This window comes from Diceros bicornis, chromosome 8, assembly GCF_020826845.1.
Source record: "Diceros bicornis minor isolate mBicDic1 chromosome 8, mDicBic1.mat.cur, whole genome shotgun sequence".
Taxonomy (NCBI): domain Eukaryota; kingdom Metazoa; phylum Chordata; class Mammalia; order Perissodactyla; family Rhinocerotidae; genus Diceros; species Diceros bicornis.
Window position 1 is genome coordinate 44,146,777 of NC_080747.1, and position 22,111 is coordinate 44,168,887.

The 22,111-nt window shown below is 38.1% G+C and overlaps 1 protein-coding gene across 1 annotated transcript in view; it reads left to right on the plus strand.

Moving 5' to 3' along the window:
- The window catches only part of SPMAP2L (sperm microtubule associated protein 2 like), a 60,711-nt gene that overhangs the window by 21,113 nt on the left and 17,487 nt on the right, over positions 1–22,111 (plus strand). Inside the window, exons 2-5 of the mRNA XM_058547142.1 lie at positions 2,625–2,655; positions 8,404–8,469; positions 15,511–15,639; positions 17,650–17,787. Of these exons, the coding sequence (XP_058403125.1) occupies positions 2,625–2,655; positions 8,404–8,469; positions 15,511–15,639; positions 17,650–17,787 (364 nt within the window). The remainder of the gene's footprint in view (positions 1–2,624; positions 2,656–8,403; positions 8,470–15,510; positions 15,640–17,649; positions 17,788–22,111) is intronic.

Sequence of the window (22,111 nt, forward strand, 5' to 3'; positions counted from 1 at the left end):
CTGGCAGTCTGATTCCTGAGTCAGTAGTCTTACCCATTAAACAATATGGTAGTAGTTCCCAGATTGTCTGCCTCAAAACATACCAATGCCTGTGTCCCACCCCTCAAACCCCCATTGTGATTTAATTGGTCTGGGGTGTGGCCTGGGACCTGCAAGTTTAAAAAGATCCCCTGGTGATTCTAATGTGCAGACAAGTTTGGAGACCATTGTAACCCCTCTTTGCTTGGGACGTTAGCTAACAACAGCCACCCAAGAGCTATTCCATCCTACCAATTGGTGTGATAACATCAAAAGTGTGTTTTATAAAATAAAGAATGAAAGCTGTACCTGTGGGAGAAGTTATAGCATGAAAGGGCAATAGAAAAGAGCATTATTCATTCATATTATCAGTATTTATAGAAGGTTTTTTAGGATTGATTCAGTATTATACTGACTCTCTGACCTCTGTACGTGAAGCTGGAAACCAAGCTTGGTAACACATAAAGAGTCCATAGAAACGGCTGCATCTTTCAGAGGGGACAGCATAACTGGGCACAAGGGGCATTTTCGTAGACTACTCTCCCCTTTTCCTCCTGTCTGAGTCACTTTAGCCTTTTTAAGGCTCTACTTTTTAAGGAGAGCAATAGAAGATATCTGAATTCAAAAGTACATTTCCGTATTTTTTTTTAAAGTTCATAGCCTTCTCCTACAAGGCTGTCAACTCCTTGAGAAGAGAGACCACTGGTTTTTGTTCTCTCAGCCCTGGCACCATGCTGCATGTGGTAGAAGCACTGTCAGTACTTGATTGTTGTGTTTCCTGCAGTGCTCTGTTGAAGCCATTGATACACTGAAGTTGTAACTAACAGTTCTAACTACTGTTTGTCTACTCTCTGCATCTACTATGTGCAAGGTGCTTTACGTATACGTCAGTTATCTTTACACAGACCTACCTATTAGCCTCCTATCTGAGAAGAGGAAACTGAGTCTCAGAGAAGTTAAGTAATTTTCCAGAGATTGTACAGCTGAGTAAGTAACAAAACTGGGGTTTGAGCCATGTCTGTCTGACGCTGGAGCACACCCACTTTCCTTTACCCAAAATGCTCCAAAGGGTAGAAAATGTTATTTCAGAACTCTCGGATGTGATTAAAAACTCCCAAGAAGAAACTGTCTAAAACAATCTGTCATTATGAGGCCTGTTATAATAGACCTTTGGATAACTTGGCCTGTATGATCTCCTACAGTTTCCCACATGTAAAAAAAAGTCCTTCTACACATGCTTTTTAATTTGCTTAACCATTTCTTCTGTTTTGGACATTTCAGGTGTATCTACTTTTCCACTGTTAAAGATACTGCAGTGAACATTTTTGTGCATAAATCTTTGCCCACACTTGGAATTATTTCTTTAGGGTACATTTCTAGAAGTAGAATTTGATTAAGGGACACTGTATAAGGATTGCTGACTCATACTGCCTACTCATTTTTCATAAAGTGTACTAATTCAGATTTCCACCAGCAGTACACAAGAGTACTCATCTTGTCTTACCTTTCCAGTATCATTATCTTGTGCAAAAAATTTTTACTAATTGATAGTTTAAAAAATATCTCATTTTTTATTTGCATGTTTTAAAATTTTTATTTATTTATTTATTTTTTTCCCCCAAAGCCCCAGTAGATAGTTGTATGTCATAGCTGCACTTCCTTCTAGTTGCTGTACTTGGGACTTGGCCTCAGCACGGCCAGAGAAGTGTTGTGTCGGTGCGCGCCCGGGATCCTAACCTGGGCAGCCAGCAGCAGAGTTTGAGCACTTAACCGCTAAGCCACCGGGCCGGCCCTGCATGTTTTAATTACAAGAAAGTTTGAGCTTTTTCTTTTTTTTTTTTTGTGAGGAAAATCAGCCCTGTGCTAACATCTGCCAATCCTCCTCTTTTTTTTTTTTTTTTTGCTGAGGAAGACTGGCCCTGGGCTAACATCCGTGCCCATCTTCCTCCACTTTATATGGGATGCCGCCACAGCATGGCTTGACAAGTGGTGCGTCGGTGCACGCCTGGGATCTGAACCAGTGAACCTCGGGCCACCCCAGCGGAGTGCGCGCACTTAACCACTTGCGCCACTGGACCGGCCCCTGAGCTTTTTCTTAAGTTTATTAGCCCTGTACAGGTCATATATGAATTCAGTTCCTATCCTTTGTCCGTTTAACTTTTGACACCTACCTTACTGTTTTCCTTATTCATCTATACTTTTATACTCTTCAAATATTGACTATTAAGCCTTTAGTATATTTGTTGCCAAATAGTCCTCCAAATTTTTATTTCCTCTTCAAGTTTTGACTTTTGACACTGAGAAGTTTTGTTTTAAATATTTTAATCTGTACTTTTCCTCTATATCTTTTGTCACCTTTAACTCTAAGAGATTAAAATCCAGTGATTGAGTAGATATTCTCTTACTTTTGCTCCATTCGATTTTTAAAAAATATTTAACTCCTTGATTTACCTGTGGTTTGTTTTGGTACATGGCATGACAGATTTAGTTTGTTCCCTAAATAGTTACGTTTCCTAGCTCCTTTCTCTGTTGATTTGTGATGCTATCTTTATCATATCTTTGATTCTTATTGAATCTAACTTTTGCTTTTACTTTTCTCTTTGCAGATTCTGGTCCATGTGACTTTGTAAGGAAATGGTAAGGCCATAGGCACAGTACTTTTCTCCCAGACTTAAACTGGTAGGCCAATCTGGCTGGATGGACAGACTCAATGTGGGGCATTTGAAGTGAAAGGCCTATCTCAGGAGTTTTGAGAAGAGGATTCCTGTAGTTTCCCTTTTTCGTAAGGCCCCATCTAATGACTGTGGGAAAAGGAAAGAAGAGAGAGAAAGTGATTTGGAAGTGAGGTGGGAAAGACTGAGATGTAGGAGAACTCTCCTTATAGTCACTGTATTTTACTTGTTTGCTAGATACTAGATGTGTTACATACTAGGTCTGAACCTTTAAGGGACTTGGATTCTACATTGACAACCTCATGTCATAGATTTTGTGAAGCCCCAGGTCAACGTATCCCAATCTCCTCTTGCCTCTCATTCAACTACAGTAGCTAATGAAATCTCAAGAAAGTGCCCTCTATGAGGAAAAAAAGTGGGTATGTGTGTGTACGTAAAATGTACAAAATAGATGCCTCCTGAAAATAGGTACGTACTCTTGGTTTGGCTAAGATATAGCAGAATAGAATCATTAAAGAGAAGTACCAAGGGTTCGTATCAATGGTTCATATACATGAGAGGTAAATACTACCAGATTTTATTTTTATTGACTCTTTTAATAAGTGGGTTAAAACCGTTCATATTTGTTGTTATTGTTTGACATTTACGTTTATTTTTATTGTTTAGACTTATTTTGCATTTCCTGTTTACTATACTTTCTAGTTGTTTTTTCCTCACCTCTTTCAGGCAGTAAATACTGCTACTTTATTTTTATGTAATGCTTTGCAGTTAAAAAATTTTTTTTTCTCACAAGAATCCTGAGGAGTCTGTAGGGGAGGTGTAATCAACTAGATTTTACTGAGAGAAAATGAAATTGAGAAATTACGTCACTTTGCCAAGGTTGTATGGTGGCTGAGAGAACAGCTGGTAGAACTAACGATTACTGGATATTACCAAGTGTCCATTAAAATATCACATTACTTCAAATAAATGTGTGCTGAGTGAGCAAACTCTCCTGTGGCAAAATAGACAGTGAAATAGTTTATACCTAGTAAGTTTTATACTTAAAAAAAAAAAGCCTGTGAAAAGAGTGTTTTTTAAAATTTTTGTTGTTGTTGTTATACTACTTATTGCTTTTGTATGATTGGTTAATGTGGTTTGATTTTTTTTTTTGCTGAGGAAGATTAGCCCTGAGCTAACATCTGTGCCAATCTTCCTCTATTTTGTATGTAGGTTGCTGCCACAGCATGGCCACTGATGAGTGGTGTAGGTCCACACCTGGGTACCAAACCCGAGCTGCCGAAGTGGAGTGTGCTGAACTTAACCACTAGGCCGTGGGGCTGGCCCCTAATTTGGTTTGATTCTATGAGGAAATTGTGCTATCTCCATTATCTATCCCTGTCCCCATCCTCTAAAAATTCTTGTTAAACAAATGTGCTATCCCTGATTGTTATGAAAGAAAATATTTCCTGAATATAAACAAAATAGTGAAATGTAAAAGAGCATTTTGACTGAAAGATTTGAATTACCAATTTAGTGGTACCCTCTACCCTGAAATCATTTCCATAATTGTTGCTATATAAATGTATATTTATTGCTCTGCACCCAAGCTGAGGATTTCAAAAACTTTCTTAGCTATTGGCAAACTATAGGAAACTAATTATGAATGAAGACATGGGACAGCAATGTAATCCTCATTTTAAAAAATCTACCTTCAAGAGTTAAAATCTGGGGCCGGCCCAGTGGCGTAGTGGTTAAGTTCATGTGCACTGCTTTGGTGGCCCGGGGTTCATTGGTTCGGATCCTGGGCGTGAACCTATGCATCTCTCATCAAGCCATACTAAGGCGGTGTCCCACATAGAGCAACTAGAAGGATGTACAACTATGACATACAACTATCTACTGGGGCTTTGGGGAGAAAATAAAAGAAGAAGAAAAAAAAGAGTTAAAATCCCTCAACCACATTCTTTTGTTTCTGCACAGGATCACGACTAGACATTGTGAGGTAATGCAATACCCAAGAGAGAAGGGAAGCCTGTGTTAAGATGAAGAGATGTAGGTTGGAGATGTAGCTATGGTGACATAATGCACAATAAGAGAATGAAGAGGAGAAGTGTTAGTCAGACCTCTACAGAGAATTATCGAATGTTAATGAGATTATTTCCAATTGAAATAAGAACCCAATTTAAGTATCTACAGGAATAAACTAGGAAACTGTCAATAGTTTTGTATAAAATGATGCATTAAAAAAACATTTAGCTGGTGAAGAAAAGGTAGTGAGGGAAATCTTGGCTTGGACATGATGATGGAAGCCAGAAGCTAACTTGCTTGAAAAGGTTAATATCTAATAAGATGTTTTGTCTGCAACTGAGGCTTTCTTTCTCCTCCCCTAGCCACCCTCCCTGGAAAGTTGGCTCAGGCTATCTAGCAGGGCTCACGCAGTACCTGCATGGCAAAGCCATTCTTCAGTTAAATAAGGATATAGATTTTTTTTCTGGCAAGGGACAGTATCTTCATTGTTTCTAGATATTAACTGGCATGGCTTGGGAGTTGCATCATTATCAGTTATTTGGCAGACCCCAAATGTTTCACTACCAAACAATCTTTTAGTTATCTCTACCCACTACTACAATCTCATGTTTTGAAAGATTTTTTGTTGTTCACAAAACATTTGTTAATTTTTTTAAAAACTAAGGACACATATAAGTATTAATCGGAGTCTCCTATCAGTGTGAAGTAATATATGGAGACAATGTAATTCAGAAATGAATTTGGTATTTTGCATAGCATCTGCAGCCTGACTGGGGGTGGGATAGGATTCCATTTGACTTTTGGAAATGTTCTGAAGGTGGTGGACTCTCATTATTATCTTCATAGATCCTCTAAGGATTTGGAAATTTGAATTAAGCAGCAGAGTCCTGAGGGACAAAATGCAGATAGGTTAGTTGCAATAGAAAAGGGGGGAGTTAGAAGAGTCCAGAGTATGAGACATTGGGGGGAAAAAGGTGTGGAGGTGGGTACCATTCTTACTGCCTTCAAACCTGTATTTTACCTAGCAACATCTTTGAGTGATAAAACAATTTAAACAATCTTAAATGTATCCTTTATCTGGTTTATGGATAGTTCCATGATTTTCCCTTATAGGGCACTTAAAATAAGTTTATATTTTAAACAGTTAAATACCAATTCAATTGAACTCAATTAGCATATACTGAGTGTTTACTACATACAAGGTATCATGTTAGGTGCTACAAGTGAGAAAGGAAAAAGGAGCTGACATTTATTGAGTATCCACTTCGTGGTTAGAATGTGCTAGGGACACAACCCTTTGAGATGGATACAGTTATTTTTGTTTATAGTTGAGGCTAACTGCACTGGCCTCCTGTTATTTTTGAAACATATAGGTATGCTTCTGCCCCTGGGCCTTTCCACTTGCTATTACTGCTGGAATGGGATAATCTTTCCCTGAAAAATCTGTATAGCTAGTCATTGTTCAAATGTAACCTGATCAGTAATGCCTTCTTTGGCCACCTATTTAAAATCACAACCCTCTCCCCATCACATACTCCTTGTCCCCCTTACTTGCTTTATTTTTCTTTATAGCTCTTATTGCCATCTAATATACTATATATTTACTTTATTTCATTTATTGTCTTTCTGACTTGAAGGCAAGGATTTTTGTCTATTTTATTCACCAATGTACTCCCAGCCCTAGAACACTACTCGGTACACAGTAAGTGCTCAATAAATATTTGTTGAACAAATGAACTAAAGCTCAGAGCATTAAGTAACTTGATCAGGTATAAGAAAATGGCACTTCATTTTAAAATAATAAAACTCAGAATCTCCAGTGTTGGTACTGGAATAATAATCTCTTATACGAGCAGAATTATTGGACCAAGTGTTCCATGTCCCTAAGATTGGTTGCTGTTACCACCACACTGGCCTCAGGGGAACTGTTCCAGTGTTAATACAGTGGCCTGGTTTGTGTGCATAGAATCCCTACTTGCATTACTCCGCTAGCACAGCTAGGCCAAAGCAGTAAGGGGCAAGTAAGTCATTACTAAAGGCTGAAGGGCAACACAAGTGTGTTAAACACAGAATAACATGGAAGTAGATAATCTGATTGAAGGATTTTAGCTTGATGTTCAGCGTGGATGGCCAGTTTTGTGAATGTGCAGTTTTGGGAGTTCCTGACTATTAATCCCCACTGGCCTCCTCCCACTTTCTGAAAGGGGCTTCATGATGCATCAGTCACCATTTAACTGAGGAGACCACATCTTCACATAAGGGTTTGTGCATGCCGTGTCAGGCCTGAATCCTCCCCGACACCAGGGCCAGGGCTTATTGCAACACAAAGAATTTAGAGCCTGTTAAAGAGCTCAGGCAAGTATTAGGGAGAATGCTTTTCCTCAGTCACATCCCTTTTTTGTACATAGAAGCACTTCCCTTGAGTAATTCTCTTGGCCTCTTGCCTTATCCCTTAATTAGACTCCCCAGGGGGTGGGAATGACGTCTGTTTGGTGGAGTTGGGAGAGAGAACTGGCCCCTTCTGGGTCCTATCCCTTTGGGACCTGCCCGTCTACAGTGAGTGATCTTTGTGATCTGCTTTCTGTCACATAGCAAACTTAGCCCCTACAGGAGGAGGGGGAGGCTTGCAGCTTTGGGGGACAAGTTCAATTCGAGTATGTCAGGGATCCACACTACTCTCTTCAGTATCATTTTATCAATAATAAAGTATTTTTATTCTATTTGTCCAAATCCTGTGCCTATTTTTCACTTAGTTCCTAATGGTGGTGGGCAAAAAAGAGGTGTTATTTATTGGGCCTTTTGAACTCCAAACAACTACATAAATAGTTATAATATGAGCTACAATAACATACGTGGTGTATTAGTCTGCATAGGATAGGCCATGCTGCAGTAACAAACAAGATACAAAACTCTCAATGACTTAATGCAATAAAAGTTTATTTCTCCCTCATGTCATAGCCCAATGTGAGTTGGCTGGCCCTCCTCTGTCTTGTAGCTATGCCGTCTAGAATACGTAGCTTCCAGAGTCACTGCAACAGGGAAAGAGAGATGGAGGAGACACACTATCTCTTATGTGCATTGCCCTGGAAGTGAAACCAACACTTCTGCTGAAGTTAGACATAACTAGTCCCATGGCTCCAAACTACTGCAAGGGAGGCTGGGAAATGTAGAGGAACCCATGGACACTTGGGGGGCACAAACTGTCCCAGCTTTAGGAGGATTCAGAACAATCAGGAAAGGTCCAAGGGAACAGAACAGGGAAGAAAGGGGGTTGAGCGGTACCCAAAGTATATTTCGTAGTTTTCCCAAAGCCAGATATTCTGTCTGAAATTTATCTGTGCAATCTCATCAGAATCCAATGCCATCAAGCCATTTGCAAATTAACTTAATATGAGAATTGAGAGTTTTTCCCATTAAGTGTGCATTTTATCTGAGGTCTTCTGGAGACAATATGCTCTTGGTTTTATTGCATATTTGTTGTCTTTGTTTCATTATATATTATATTATTAATGATTCAAGGAGTGAGAATTTTGAGTCCAAAATATTTTTTAGTACTTGGAGCTTTTCAGCACTCTTCAAATCACATCAGATAGGGCATTGGGTTATTTATCCCCCTCAGACGGGATTTGTTTGAGTAGGCATCATCTAATGTAACCATATTTGTTAAGCATTCTCTTTGAGTTAATCAGCTGGTATTTGTTAGTTTTTTTTCTAGGAAGAGAATCCGAGATCTTTCTAGACCTAAAAAACAATGGGGAGTCCCAGATGGGTAAGGCAATATTATATAGTCTTGCTTGTGATGATTGTGTTGCTTACATTAAATAGCTAAATATTATTCTTACCTGCCCTCTAATCCTGCATCCCAGGTGTACCCATGTCTCTGCTCACCTGGATCCACTGAACCAATATTGTCACCTCAGTTGAGTCAACACGTGGAAGGCTAATCTTAGGCCAGTGGTTCTCAAATTTGTCTGCACATTGGAATCCCCTGGGGACATTTAAAACTGACTGATTCCTGGGCCCCATCCCCAGAAATCCTGATTTACTTGGTCTGGGGTTCAGCCTAGGCTTCAGGAGTGTTAAAAGCTCCCCAGATAATTCTAATGGGCAGACAGATTTGAGAACCACTTTGACACTCTTGTGTCTACCCTCCAGGTTCCGCTTTGCTGCTTCTGACATCTGGTCCTGCTGTCTCTAAGCCTCTGCCCAGAGCACCCCTGTTCTCTGGATCTCCAGCAGGCTGGACCCACTGTCCTTCAGCCCTTGGCCACAGGATTCTGCCTTTTCTCTTTTGGCTCCTGAGTAAAGCCTGAATTTTTTTCCTTTTTTTCTGATCTCCTATTGCTTTTTTAAAGAATTCGTAAACCTTGTTTTTTAAAGCAGTTTTAGGCTTATAGAAAAGTTGAGCAGAAGTACAGAGAGAGTTTCTAGATTGCCAACCACACCCCTAATTTCTCCTATTGTTAATGTCTTGCTCGTGTTAGTGTGGTCCATTTGTTACAACTGATGAAGAAATATTGACACATTATTAACTAAAGTCTATAGTTTACTTTAGGGTTTTTTGGTGTGTGTCGTACAGTTCTCTGGGTTTTGACAAACGCATAATGTCGTGTCTCCGCTATTACATTATTATACAGAATAGTTTCACTGCCCTAAAAATCACCTGTGCTCTACTATTCATACCTTTCCCTCTCTGCTTCCTCGCCAAACCCTTGGCAACCACTGATCTTTTTACTGGATCTATAGTTTTGCCTTTTCCAGAGTGTTACATAGTTGAAGTTGGACAGTATGTAACTTTTTCGGTTAATGATATTCATTTAAGGTTCCTCCATGTCTTTTCATTGCATGATAGCTCATTTCTTTTTAGCACTGAGTAATACTCCATTGTCTGGTTGTACCACAGTCTGTTTATCCATTCACCTATTGAAGGACATGTTTGCTTCCAGTTTTTGGCAATTACAAATAAAGCTGCTGTAAACATTCATGTGCAGGTTTTTGTGTAGATATAAGTTTTCAACTCATTTGGGTAAATACCTAGGAAAGCAATTGCTGGATCATATGGTGACAATATGTTTACCTTTGTAAGACACTGCTAAACTGTCTTCCAAAGTGTCTGTACCATTCCCTACCAGCAATGAGTAACAGTTCCTGTTGTTCCACATCCTCACCAACATTTGGTGTTTTGTATTTTAGCCGTCCTAATAGGTGTGTAGTGGTATCTCATTGTTTTAATTTGCAATTCCCTGATGACATAATGTTGAGCATATTTCATATGCTTATTTGCCCTCTTTGGTGAAGTGTCTGTTTAGCTCTTTTGCCCACTTTTTGATTGGGTTGTTTGCTTTCTTGTTGTTGAATTTTAAGAGTTCTTTGTATATTTTAAATACCAATCCTTTAACAGATGCTATAGATTGAATGTTTATGTCCCCCCAAATTCATATTTTGAAACCTAATCCCCAATATGATGGTTTTTAGAGGTGGGGCCTTTGGGAGATGATTAGGTCATGAAGACGGAGCCCTCATGAATGGGATTAGTGCACTTATAAAAGAGACCTGAGAGCTCCCTCTCCCTTCCACATGTGAGGACAAGATAAGAAGATACCCAGCAGGTTCTCACCAGGCTCCAAATCTGCTGACACTTTGATCTTGGACCTTCCAGCCTCCAGAATTGTTAGAAATAAATTTCTGTTGTTTATAAGCCACTCCATCTATGGTATTTATTGTTCTAGCAGCCTGAATGGACTAAGACATCACATAGAGCAAATATTTTCATCTAGTCTGTGGCTTGTCTTTTCATTCTCTTAGCAGTGTCTTTTTCAGAGCAAAAGTTTTTAATTTTAGTGAAGTCTAATTTATCAATTTTTTCTTTCATGGATCATGCTTTTGGTGTGATATTTAAAAATGCATTGTAAAATCCATTGTCACCTAGATTTTCTCTTATATTATCTTCTAGAAGTTTTAGAGTTTTGCATTTTACATTTAGATCTATCACCCATTTCAAGTGAATTTTTGTGAAAGGTGTAAGGTTTGTGTCTAGATTCATTTTTTTGCATGTGGATGTCCAGTTTCTCCAGCGCCATTGTTGAAAAGACTATCGTTTCTCTATTGGGTTGCCTTCACTCCTTTGTCAAAGATCAGTTGACTGTATTTGTGTGGATCTGTTTCTAGGATCTGTATTCTGTCTCATTGATCTTCTGTCTGTTCCTTCACCAATATCACATCGTCTTGATTATTGTAGCTTTATAGTAAGTCTTGAAGTCAGGTAGTGTCAGTCCTCTGATTTTGTTCTTTTCCTTCAATATTATGTTGGCTATTCTGGGTCTCTTGCCTCTCCATATAAATTTTAGAATCATTTTGTCAATATCCACAAAGTAACTTGTTGGGATTTTGATTGAGATTGCATTGGATCTATAGCTCAAGTTGGAAGGAATTGATATCTTGACAATATTGATTCTTTCTATCCATGAACATGGACTCTCTCTCCATTTATTTAGTTCTTCTTTGATTTCTTTCATCAGAGTTTTGTGGTTTTCTTCATATAGATCTTGTACATATGTTGTTAGATTTATACCTATGTATTTAAAAATTTTTGGTGCTAATGTAAATGGTGTTGTTTTTAGTTTCAGATTCCAATTGTTAATTGCTGGTGTATAAGAAATCAGTAGGATTTGGATATTAATGTTGTATCTTACCACTTTGCTATAATCTAAAAATTGAATTTTTAAAAGGCTTGTTTATAGGGGCCGGCCCCATGGAATAGTGGTTAAGTGCACACACTCCACTGCTGGCAGCCTGGGTTTGGATCCCAGGCATGCACTGACGCACCGCTAGTCAGGCTATGCTGTGGCAGCGTCCCATATAAAGTGGAGGAAGATGGGCACAGATGTTAGCCTAGGGCCGGTCTTCCTCAGCAAAAAGAGGAGGATTGGCATGGATGTTAGCTCAGGGCTCATCTTCCTCACACACCCACAAAAAAGGCTTGTTTGTAAATATTAAAAATATACTATACTTTAGGGGCCAGCTTGGTGGCGTAGTGGTTAAATTCACCCGTTCTGCTTTGGTGACCAGGGGTTTGTCGGTTTGGATCCTGGATGTGGATGTACTCACTGCTTATCAAGCCATGCTGAGGCGGCATCTCACATAGAAGAGCTACAACTCTACAGCTATGATACACGACTATGTACTGGGGCTTTGGGGAGAAAAAAGAAAAAGAGGAAGATTGGCGACAGATGTTAGTGCAAAGCCAATCTTCCTCAAAAAAAATTGCACATCATTTAAAAAAAAAGGAAAAACAGCTTAAAAAAATATATGTATAATATACTTTAAATTCTCTCTTTCTTGTGAATGGGTACATACACATATACATTGATGAGAGGTACACATTGATAAGAGATGTGTTAATGAATATTGCTACAACTGTCAATAATCTTAGAACACTCCCGTTCACCCCACCCCTGTTTGAAACCAGTAGAAAAATTGAAGGAGTGATTTGATTAGGAGAAATTGAAGGAGTGATTTGAGCCCAGAAAAATTAAGTGACTTGCCCAAGTTTACCCATCTTGCAGGTACCAAAACTGGGATTTGAATCTGTGTCCATTGCCCATAAAGCCCATTTATTGACATTATATCATACTGACTGTTTTAGAAAGGCACAGCCCTTTTGACGGCGTGGAGAGCTAGAGCCAGGAAGATTGATTTGGGGCTATTACAATAATGCAGGAGAGAAATAATGAAGGCCTGTCCTAAGACAGTGGCCTTAGGGGTTAAGAGAAAGCTTCGAGTCAAGATGCAGATGGACAGGACTTCGTGACAAATGAAGTATAAGAGTCTGAGGGAGAGGAGGAGTCAAATATGACTTCTAGGTTTCTATCTTTGGAAATAGGGTGGAAAATGCTATTATAACTGCAAAAGGAAATACAAGATGGAGACAGGTTTGGGAGGAAGGTACATTTGGTCATGTGAGATGCTTTTGAGACATCCAGTAAGTGTTTGGAAATATAGATTTAGCACTCAGGAGAATACTTGCGAATACTTGGAGATATTATTTTGGAATCACCAGTATTTAGTAATAATAAAAAAAATTATCAAGGAGGATGTAACCCTGGGGCACATGCCATTGTTTAAGTTGTGAAAGAGGCGCTACCTAAAGAAACTGAGAAAGAGTAGGCAAGAGAGAATCAGGAGGAGAGGACCTCAAAAGCCAAGGAAGAAAATTATTAAAAGAAAAATGGATCCTCTGAGGACACATTCAAAGAATTTGTGGTTGGCCAGACTGGCAAAGAAAGATTAAAGACTGACTTCTATCTTCAAGTATGTAAAGCAATTTAAAGAGGTGAAAGCTAAATAAATATTTGTTGTCACAGGAGAGATTATAAGAATTTCAGAACAACCCCACATTGGAATTAGACTGATGAAAATTTGTGTTTTCTGACTCTGGAAATCTTTAAGAGACTAGAGATTTAGCTGTTCAGAAAGGAGTGACTGAACACAGAACTCTCAAGAACCCTTCTATTTCCCCATTCTAGAATTCTAGGGTGTGATTGTGCCACACTTGGTTATATTTCATGGATCCTTCGAACAGGTATGATATGGATAAGAATCCTATGCTCTAGGGTCAAGTCCTTCATATGGACCATAGAAGATTAAAATGTAATTTCCTTCATATTGCTAGCCATGTAACAGTTAAACACAGGTGATTTTTAAATGCTGATATGGTAGAGTGAAGAATTATCTGCGTAATATGCCACTTTAACATTGTTAGTCTCCCTTCTTCCTGATGAACTTTGCATCCACATTTTTCTTGACTGTACAGTCTCTCTCACCCCACTGATCCTTTTCTTCTAATTTACATTGAGCCGAATCTGCTGCCTTTTACATAATCCTCAATGCTTTTAGTTCACACTATGTATTTTCTAGTTTCTGTGGCCAGAATTTTCAAGCAGCACTAATTTCTTGAGGGTTCAGTTCCTAGAAGGCATCATCAGGACCATATTTTATGGACTTGATTTAATTGTTGTGTCTAAAGTAACTTTTGCTTTGAATTTGGAAAAATGAATACAAAGCCAGTATGTTATCCGTCACCCCCACTTCCTAATCCCTGGCCCCCTTAGCCTCTCTTCACCTGAACTTTTGTGTTTGCCCCTAAGGCACTCTTCACTTTTTCTGTTACCACTGATATTCTCCTGGCCAAATACTATCTGTCCTTTTTCTTTTTTCCGGTTTCCATCCTTTTTGATGTCTAAGTTACGTTTGATGCTTTTTGATATATCTCATCCATCTTGTCTCGAAGTCTTCCTCTCCTGACTCCCCTTCCATGGTGCTCTTCGCTCTATCCACCAGTCTTTTCTTCAGGAAGCATAGTTACTGTCTTTCCCGCTGTCACTCCCACTCTGGCCCTCCTCGCCTGAGGCCCCAACTTCTGCTTCAGCCTGTTACTCTCCCTGTGGTCATTCTCTCTTCTCTAATCTGTGTGTCACATCACCATCAGGTGGGTCCCCAATTTTCGCCCTTCATTCAATCATCAAACTGTGATTGAGCAACTGTCATGTACAGCACTAAACTATGCAAGGCGGAAATCTCCAAAAGATTAACACATGATCCCTCCCCTGGAAGAACAGACAGGCTGGAGAGGCAGGCTCTCTTTGTCCGAATTGTGGAGGGCTTTGTAAGCCACAGTCAGGAGTTGGGACTTTATTCTAAAGCCAGTGGAAACCTTTGAAGTGTCTTAAACAAGGGGGTGACTTGATCACTCTGGGAGTGGTGTGGAAAACAGAAGGGGGATAATGGGATCTGACAAGGGAGAGAGCGATGGGGATGAGGAGAAATGGACAGATTTGAGCCATATTTAGGAAATGGAATCAGCAGAATGTAAGAGATGAGGGTTTAATTAATTTAATTAATTAATATTTCTAATAGTGACTCTGGCTGACACAGAGTGGGGAAACATATCAAAAATATACACAAAGAAATGAAAAACGAGGGCCTTTTAAAAGGGTAAACTCAATTAGTTGGCAAATTCAGTTATGTGCAAAGTCAGGTTGCCCAGGTACCTTTTTCTGACTCCTCAACCGGGCCTTCAAGGCTGCCTTCTGCCTTCCCCACCCATTCCAGCAATGTTACTTAATTACTTCCCAACATGACTTTCTGCCTCTGCTCAAACATGCCTTGTCCGATACTTGATTATTCCCCATTTCTCATGGTTGCCCCAATGTGGAATGTGCCTCATTTCTAACAGTCTGTGCCTTGTACTTTCTTCCATGAAGCCTTTTCAGATTACTCCTGGGCTGATTTCTCCTTTTCTCTTCACCTCCTGCACAATAATCATACCTATTTCACAGGGCTGTTGAGACTAAAAGATTTGATGTCTGTAAAGCACTCAGCCCAGTGCCTAGACCACCGTAAATATTCCACAAATGAAAGCTATTACTACTACCCTGATGCTGTTTTATTTTCAGATCCGGTACACGGCTTTATCCAAAGAGGGAGAGCAGTGTAGATAGGTGGCATGCCCATTTTAGGTCAACCTGATTATAAATTACAGTGTTAATTATATGATGGCAGAAACAGAGCTCTTTCTAATAGGTTCATTTTTGGTCGCCATGTTTTAAGACAGTAGCTAAAACAGTCTCATTTTATTCTTATTTTAACTTCCATGTGTAGTTTATCTGTTTCTAATGCCTGAAAATTGTAAGATTCTGTAATAGAGATCGTTCTGGAAGTGAAGTAAAATCAGTGTGGAAGCCGTGAAGAGCCATTTCTAAGATGTCCATTAGTAGTGAGTTCCTTATTTTATTTTTCTGCTTTTTAACAGACAACTGTTTTGGGGGAATCAAGATCCTATTCGCCCTGTTTCCCAGGGTACTCTGAAGGCTCATCTGACCAGAAGACTTGAGGACCTCGCCCAGCCCAAGGAAGTCTCCCACCGATATGTGCCTAACAGGTTAGTGTTGGTGTGTGATCTGGTTACTTTATCAGGAGTTTCTAGGGAGAATGAACAGCCCTTTTATTTAAAAGCCATAAATTATCCCATCTATAGTTAAAACTTATTGAGGATTAGGGATTCTATATCTGTTTCCAATGTGATGCTACAGTAAAACTTTTCCAGAGCAAGATCTAATATTTAACTATTGCAGACTTGTATTATATCTTATAATGTTTTGGCTTATCAGGATTTTAATTTTGTATAAAAAGTTAGGGTATTGGGCAAGGATATGTACTATATATAACATTGCAGTGGATGAACTTATTAGTGCATGAATTTTGTATACCACCCATGGCTTTGATTACCATGAGATAATTACTATATCTAAAGGTAAGAATAGTGTTAAGGCTTTTGATGCCCATTGCCACTTTGCTTTTAGTGCATGCTTGTTGAATGACTAGGCTTGCTGCTGGTTGTCTCTTTGAGGAAAGACTGTGGGTGGAGGAGGAGATGGGTTCAGGCAGTGAGGGAGGTTAAAGTAACAAGAAAAAGGTGAAGATACTATTATTTATCTGAAGTTTTGTTTCCAAGATAATTGAGGTGGCCATTTCTCTATCTCTTTTAATATACAACTTTAATCAAAAGTCAGCAAACTTTTTCTGTAAGGGGCCGGAAAGTTGATGGTAAAGTTGATCACAAAGTCCTTGTTGCAACTGCCCAACTCTGCCATTGTAGCGGGAAAGCAGCCATAGAGATTATGTAAACTGAGCCTGTCTGTGTTCCAATAAAACTGTAGAAGTTTTGCATTTATGTTCATGAGGGATATTGGTCCGTAGTTTTCTGGTAATGTCTTTGTTTCTTGTAATGTCTTTCTTTGTTTATGGTAATGCTGTCCTCATAGAATCAATTGAAAAATGTACAGAATTGGTATTTATTTCTTCTTTATACATTTGGTAGAATCCACCAATGAAGTCATCTGGGTCTGGAGTTTTTTGTTGGGAAGGTTTTTAACTATAAATTCAATTTATTTAGTAGATATAGGGCTGTTATGAATTTGTCAAATCGACACTTGTTAAGTGGAGTGCAGGGCCACGGTTCAACAACAGACCACAACAGAAATTGAAATAGAAGTTTATTACTCACAAGTCCTAGAGGAAGTACCTGGCACATATCGGGCCACATAGGGAGGTCAAGGCAGAGTGCAGACAGAGAGAGGCAGGGCCTGGGGCATATGCGTGAATTAGGGACCCAGGTGGAGTGCTTTGGGGTTCCTGGGCTAAGGCCAGATTGGTCAATTCAAACCAAAAGAGCAGGATTTTGGTAAGCTCCTTGGGAGTTTTATCTAAGGGGTATTGAAGGGGGAGGCATTGGGAGTCAGGGGAGACTTGGTCATAAGGGCTGTTGGGGAAGTCACATCAGGAACGTGCATTTACTTGTAACTCTGCAGGCTGCTGTCTAGGGCATGTGCTTACATGAGTGGCTAGTTTCAGTTTGTCGCTGCGGGCTGCTTAGCCAAACAAAATGGATGCCGAGGCAACAATACCATGGAGTAGCTTAGCTAAACTCTTGACAAGGGCTATTCAGATTATTTCTTTTTAGATGAGCATTGGTATGTGTCTTTCAAAGAATTTATCCATTTCATCCAAGTTTTAAAATTTGTTGGCCTAAAGTTGTTCATATATTGTCTTATTTTCCTTTTAATATCTGTCCAATCTCTAGTTATTATCTATTGGAGGCTAAGAAAGTATTTGGTTTTTCTCTTTTCATCTGTATATTTTTGGTCTATTTAGAAGATGCAAGTTATTTATTACAGAAAATTGTCTGTTTTGGAATAGGATATTAGAAGCCAGCTGAAAAGTTGATGGCCGTAACATTTCTAATTTCTCCCCATGTGGAAAATAGCTCAGCAGTAAAGGGGTAAACTGTCGTACCTGCTCCCCTAGACCCAGGGGTCAATGTTGGAAATTACTATGATAATTTAAATTCATGCTTATTTCACCCAATTCTTTACTCTTCTACAACTTGCAGGGCTCAATATTACTACGGCTGTGGTAGAGAGTCTGTAATCTGGGAGATCCCTTCTCCCGCACTGTTTAGCCAACCTTCCAAAAGGATCCAGAAGCTGGCACAGCCCAAAAGATTCAAGAAAGAGTATCTAATAAATAGGTAGAGTACCTTGAGAATTCCATAAATTCTAATCTAATTTGGTTAAATGTCACAGTACTGTTGTTCTTCTTTTAGTATATGCAGTTTCATAAACTAAAAGTCCACTTGTGTTTCAAAGGATCAGGGTAAAAAATCAAATATTTGCAGCAATTGTAGGTAATCAGAAGGTCATCATCCATAATTACATTTGACTCAAATTTGTGGTGAAGCTAAAATTTACACTAAATTTACCATTGTTGGCCAATCAAAAGGAAATACACAAATGAAACATTACAGGTTTTTGCAATTTGTAGAACTTGATGTTCTCTTATGCCTCTGTGACTTTTCAGTGCCCTTCCTTTTGCATTGAATGCTGAATTTCTCCTTGTCTTTAAAAGACAGGTTAGGTGATACCTTTCACATAGGAGCTAAGATTGTGATGTGGTTGTTGGAAAAATGTTAGGTTGCATTAATAGAATATGTGCAGTGTACAGTTACAGCAAGGTGACTGTACTACTGTACACTATTTCAGTAGGTACACTCCATCCAACAATAGCAGAATGCACATTCTTCTCAAGTGCACATGGAACATTGTCTAGGATAGATCATATATTAGGTCATAAAACAAGTCTCAATAAATTTAAAAGAATCGAATTCATACAAAATCAGTTCTCTGACCACAATGGAATGAAATTAGAAACCAATAACAGAAGGAAATTTGGAAAATTCAAAAATATGTGAAATTAAATACACTCTTAAACAAACAGTGGGTCAAAGAAGTAATCACAAGGAAAAACAAAAATGGGTCAAAGAAGAAAATACTTGGATAAAAATGAAAACACAACATACCAAACTTATGAGATGCAGCTAAAGTAGTGCTTAGTGGGAAATTTTAGCAGTAAATGCCTACATTAAGAAGAGATCTCAAATCATAACCTAATCTTCCATCTTAAGAAATTACAAATAGAAACAAGCAAACTAATTCAAAACAAGCAGAAGGAAGGAAATAATAAAGATTGTGAGTGGAAATAAATGAAATAGAAACTAGAAAAACAGAAAATCAACAAAACCAAAAGTTGGTTCTTTGGAATGATAAACAAAATAAACCTTTGGCTAGACTGACCAAGACAAAAAGAAAAAAGACTCAAATTATTAAAATCAGGAAAGAGGAGATCTTTCTAAGGGGTGATTTACAAAATAAGGATCATTACTACATACCTTCTGGAAGTAAAAAAGATTATAAGAGATTACTATGAGTAACTGTAAGGCCAACAAATTAGATAACCTAGATGAAATGGGCAAATTCTTGAACAGAAAAACTACTGAAATTGACTCAATAATAGAAAATCTCAACAGATCTATAACAAGTAAAGACATTGAGATAATAATTTTTAAAACTTGCCACAAACAACTCAGGACCAGATGTATTCATGGATGAATTCTATGATGTATTCAAAGAAGAACTAACACCAAGCCTTCAGTCTCTTCCAAAAAATAAGACACTTCCCAACTCATTCCATGAGGTCTGTTTTACCCTGATACCACAACCAGAAAAATCCATTACAAGAGAAGAAAACAAAAGACAATATCTCTTATTGAATATACATGTAACGGTCCATACCAAAATACTATCAAACCAAATCCAAATATACTTGCAACAATCCACACCAAAATACTAGCAAGCCAAATCCAACAACATATAAAAATAATTTTACACTGTGGCCAAGTTGGATTTATCCAAGGAATGCAAGAATATGTTGGGTTCAACATACTAAAATCGAAGTAATACACCAAATTAATAGGATAAAAAACCCCAACACCACATGATCATCTCAATAGACTCAGAAAAATCATGTGACAGAATTCAACACACTTTTGTGATAAAAATGCTCAACAAACTAGGTATAGAAGGGAACTTCCTCAATATGATAAAGGGCATTTATAAAAAACCCACAGCTAACATCATAATTAATGTTGAAAGACTGAGTGCTTTCTCCCTAAGATCAGGAATAAGACAAGGATGTCAGCTCTCATCACTTCTATTCAACATCATACTGGAGATTCTAGTCAGGGCAATTGAGCAAGAAAAAGAAATAAAAGGCATTCAGGTTGGAAAGGAAGAAGTAAAACTATCTCTACTCATAGATGACCTGATCTTGTGTGTAGAAAATTTTAAAGAACACACATAAAAACTATTAGAGTTAATAAATGAGTTCACAAAAGCACAGAATCCAAGATCAATATACAAAAAAGAATTGTGTATCTATCCATTAGCAATGAACAATCTGAAAATGAAATTAAAAAAAAATTCCATTTGCAGTAGTATCAAAATGAACAAAATAATACGTGCAATGGAATATTACTCAGCCTTAAAAGGGAAGGAAATTCTGACACATGCTATAACAGGGATGAACCTTGAGGACATTATGTTAAATGAAATAAGCCAGTCTCAAAAAGACAAATACTGTATGATTCCACTTATATGCCATACCAACTGTAGTCAAATTTATAAAGACAGAAAGTAGGATGGTGGTTGCCAGGGACTAGGGGGTGAGAGAAATGAGGAGTTGTTTAATGGGTATAGAGTTTTGCAAGATGAAGAGAGTTCTAGAGATTGGTTGCACAACAGTGTGAATACACTTAACACTACTGTAGTGTACACTTAAAAATGGTTAAGATGGTAAATATTATGTTATATGTATTTCACTACAATTAAAAATAATAAAAGAACAAAATACTTGGAAATAAACTTAACAAAAGAATTGCAAGGCATGTACACTAAAAACTACAAACATTGTTGAAAGAAATTGAAGACTTAAATAAATGGAAAGACGTTCCCTGTTAATGGATTGGAAGTCTTAATTTTGTTATGATGGCAGTTCTCTCCAAATTGATCTACAGATTCAGTGTAATCCCTATTAAAATTCCAGCTGCCTTTTTTGGTAGAAATTGATGAGGTGATTCTAAAATTCATGAAATGAAAGGGATCTAGAATAGCAAAAAACAATCTTGAAAAAGGAGAGCAAAGTTGGAAGGTTTATAGCTCCTGCTGTGAAAACTTACTGAAAAACTACATACAGTTATCAAGACAGTGTGGTACTGGCATAAGGAGAGACATAGACATCAATGGAATAGAATTGAGAGTCCAGAAATAAACCCTTATTTCTGTGCTCGATTGATTTTTAACAAGGCTGCCAAGACAATTCAATTGGGGAAGAATAGTCTCTTAAACAAGTGGTGCTGGGATAACTGGATATCTACATGCAAAAGAATGAAGTTGGACCCCCTACGTCACACCATTCACAAAAATTAATTCAAAATGGATCACAGACCTAAATATAAGAGCTTAAACTATAAAAGTTTTAGAAGAAAACATAGACATAGATCTCTGTGACCTAGGCAATGGTTTCTTAGATATGACGTCAAAACACATGTGACAAAAAATTAATAAATTGGACTTCATCAAAAGGAAAAACTTCTGTGCATCAAATGACACTATCAAGAGAGTGAGAAGACAACCCATAAATTGGGAGAAAATATTTACAAATCATATGTCTGATAAGACGCTAGTGTTTAGAATATATGTAAAGAATTCTTAGAACTGTAGGAAAAACAGTCCAATTTAGAAAATGGGCAGAGGATTTGAATAGACATTTCTCCAAAGAAGAAATACAAATGAACAAGAAGCACACGAAAAGATGCTAAATATCGTTAGTCATCTTGGAAATGCACCTTAAAACCACAAGATACTACTTCACACCTTCTAGAATGACAATAATAATAATTAATTAGTAAACAAAAAATAACTTGTATTGATGAGGATGTGGAGGAATTGAAACCCGCATACATTGCTCGTGGGAATGTAAAATGGTGCAGCTTATATGGAAAACAGTGTTCTAGTTCCTCAAAATGTTACAAGTAGAGTTATCATGTGATCTGCTGTTCTACTCCTAGGCATGTACCCAAGAGAATTGAAAACATATGTTCACAAAAAACTTGTACATGCATATTCATAGTAGCATTTCGTGATAGCTAAAAAGTGGAAACAACTAAAATGTTCATCAATGGATGAATGGATAAACAAAATGTGGCAAATCCATACAATGGAATATTATTCAGCCACAAAAAGGAATGATGTACTAATACATGAATCTTAAAAGCATGCTAAATGAAGAAAGCCAGACACAAAAAGCTACATATTTCTATGATTCCATTTATTTGAAATATCCAGAACAAGCAAATCTAGAGAGACAGAAAGTAGATTAGTTGTTCCTCGTAGGGTGGGGGGAGATGGAGTAATGGGGAGGGACTGTTAATTAGTATGGAGTTTCTCTTTGGGGTGATG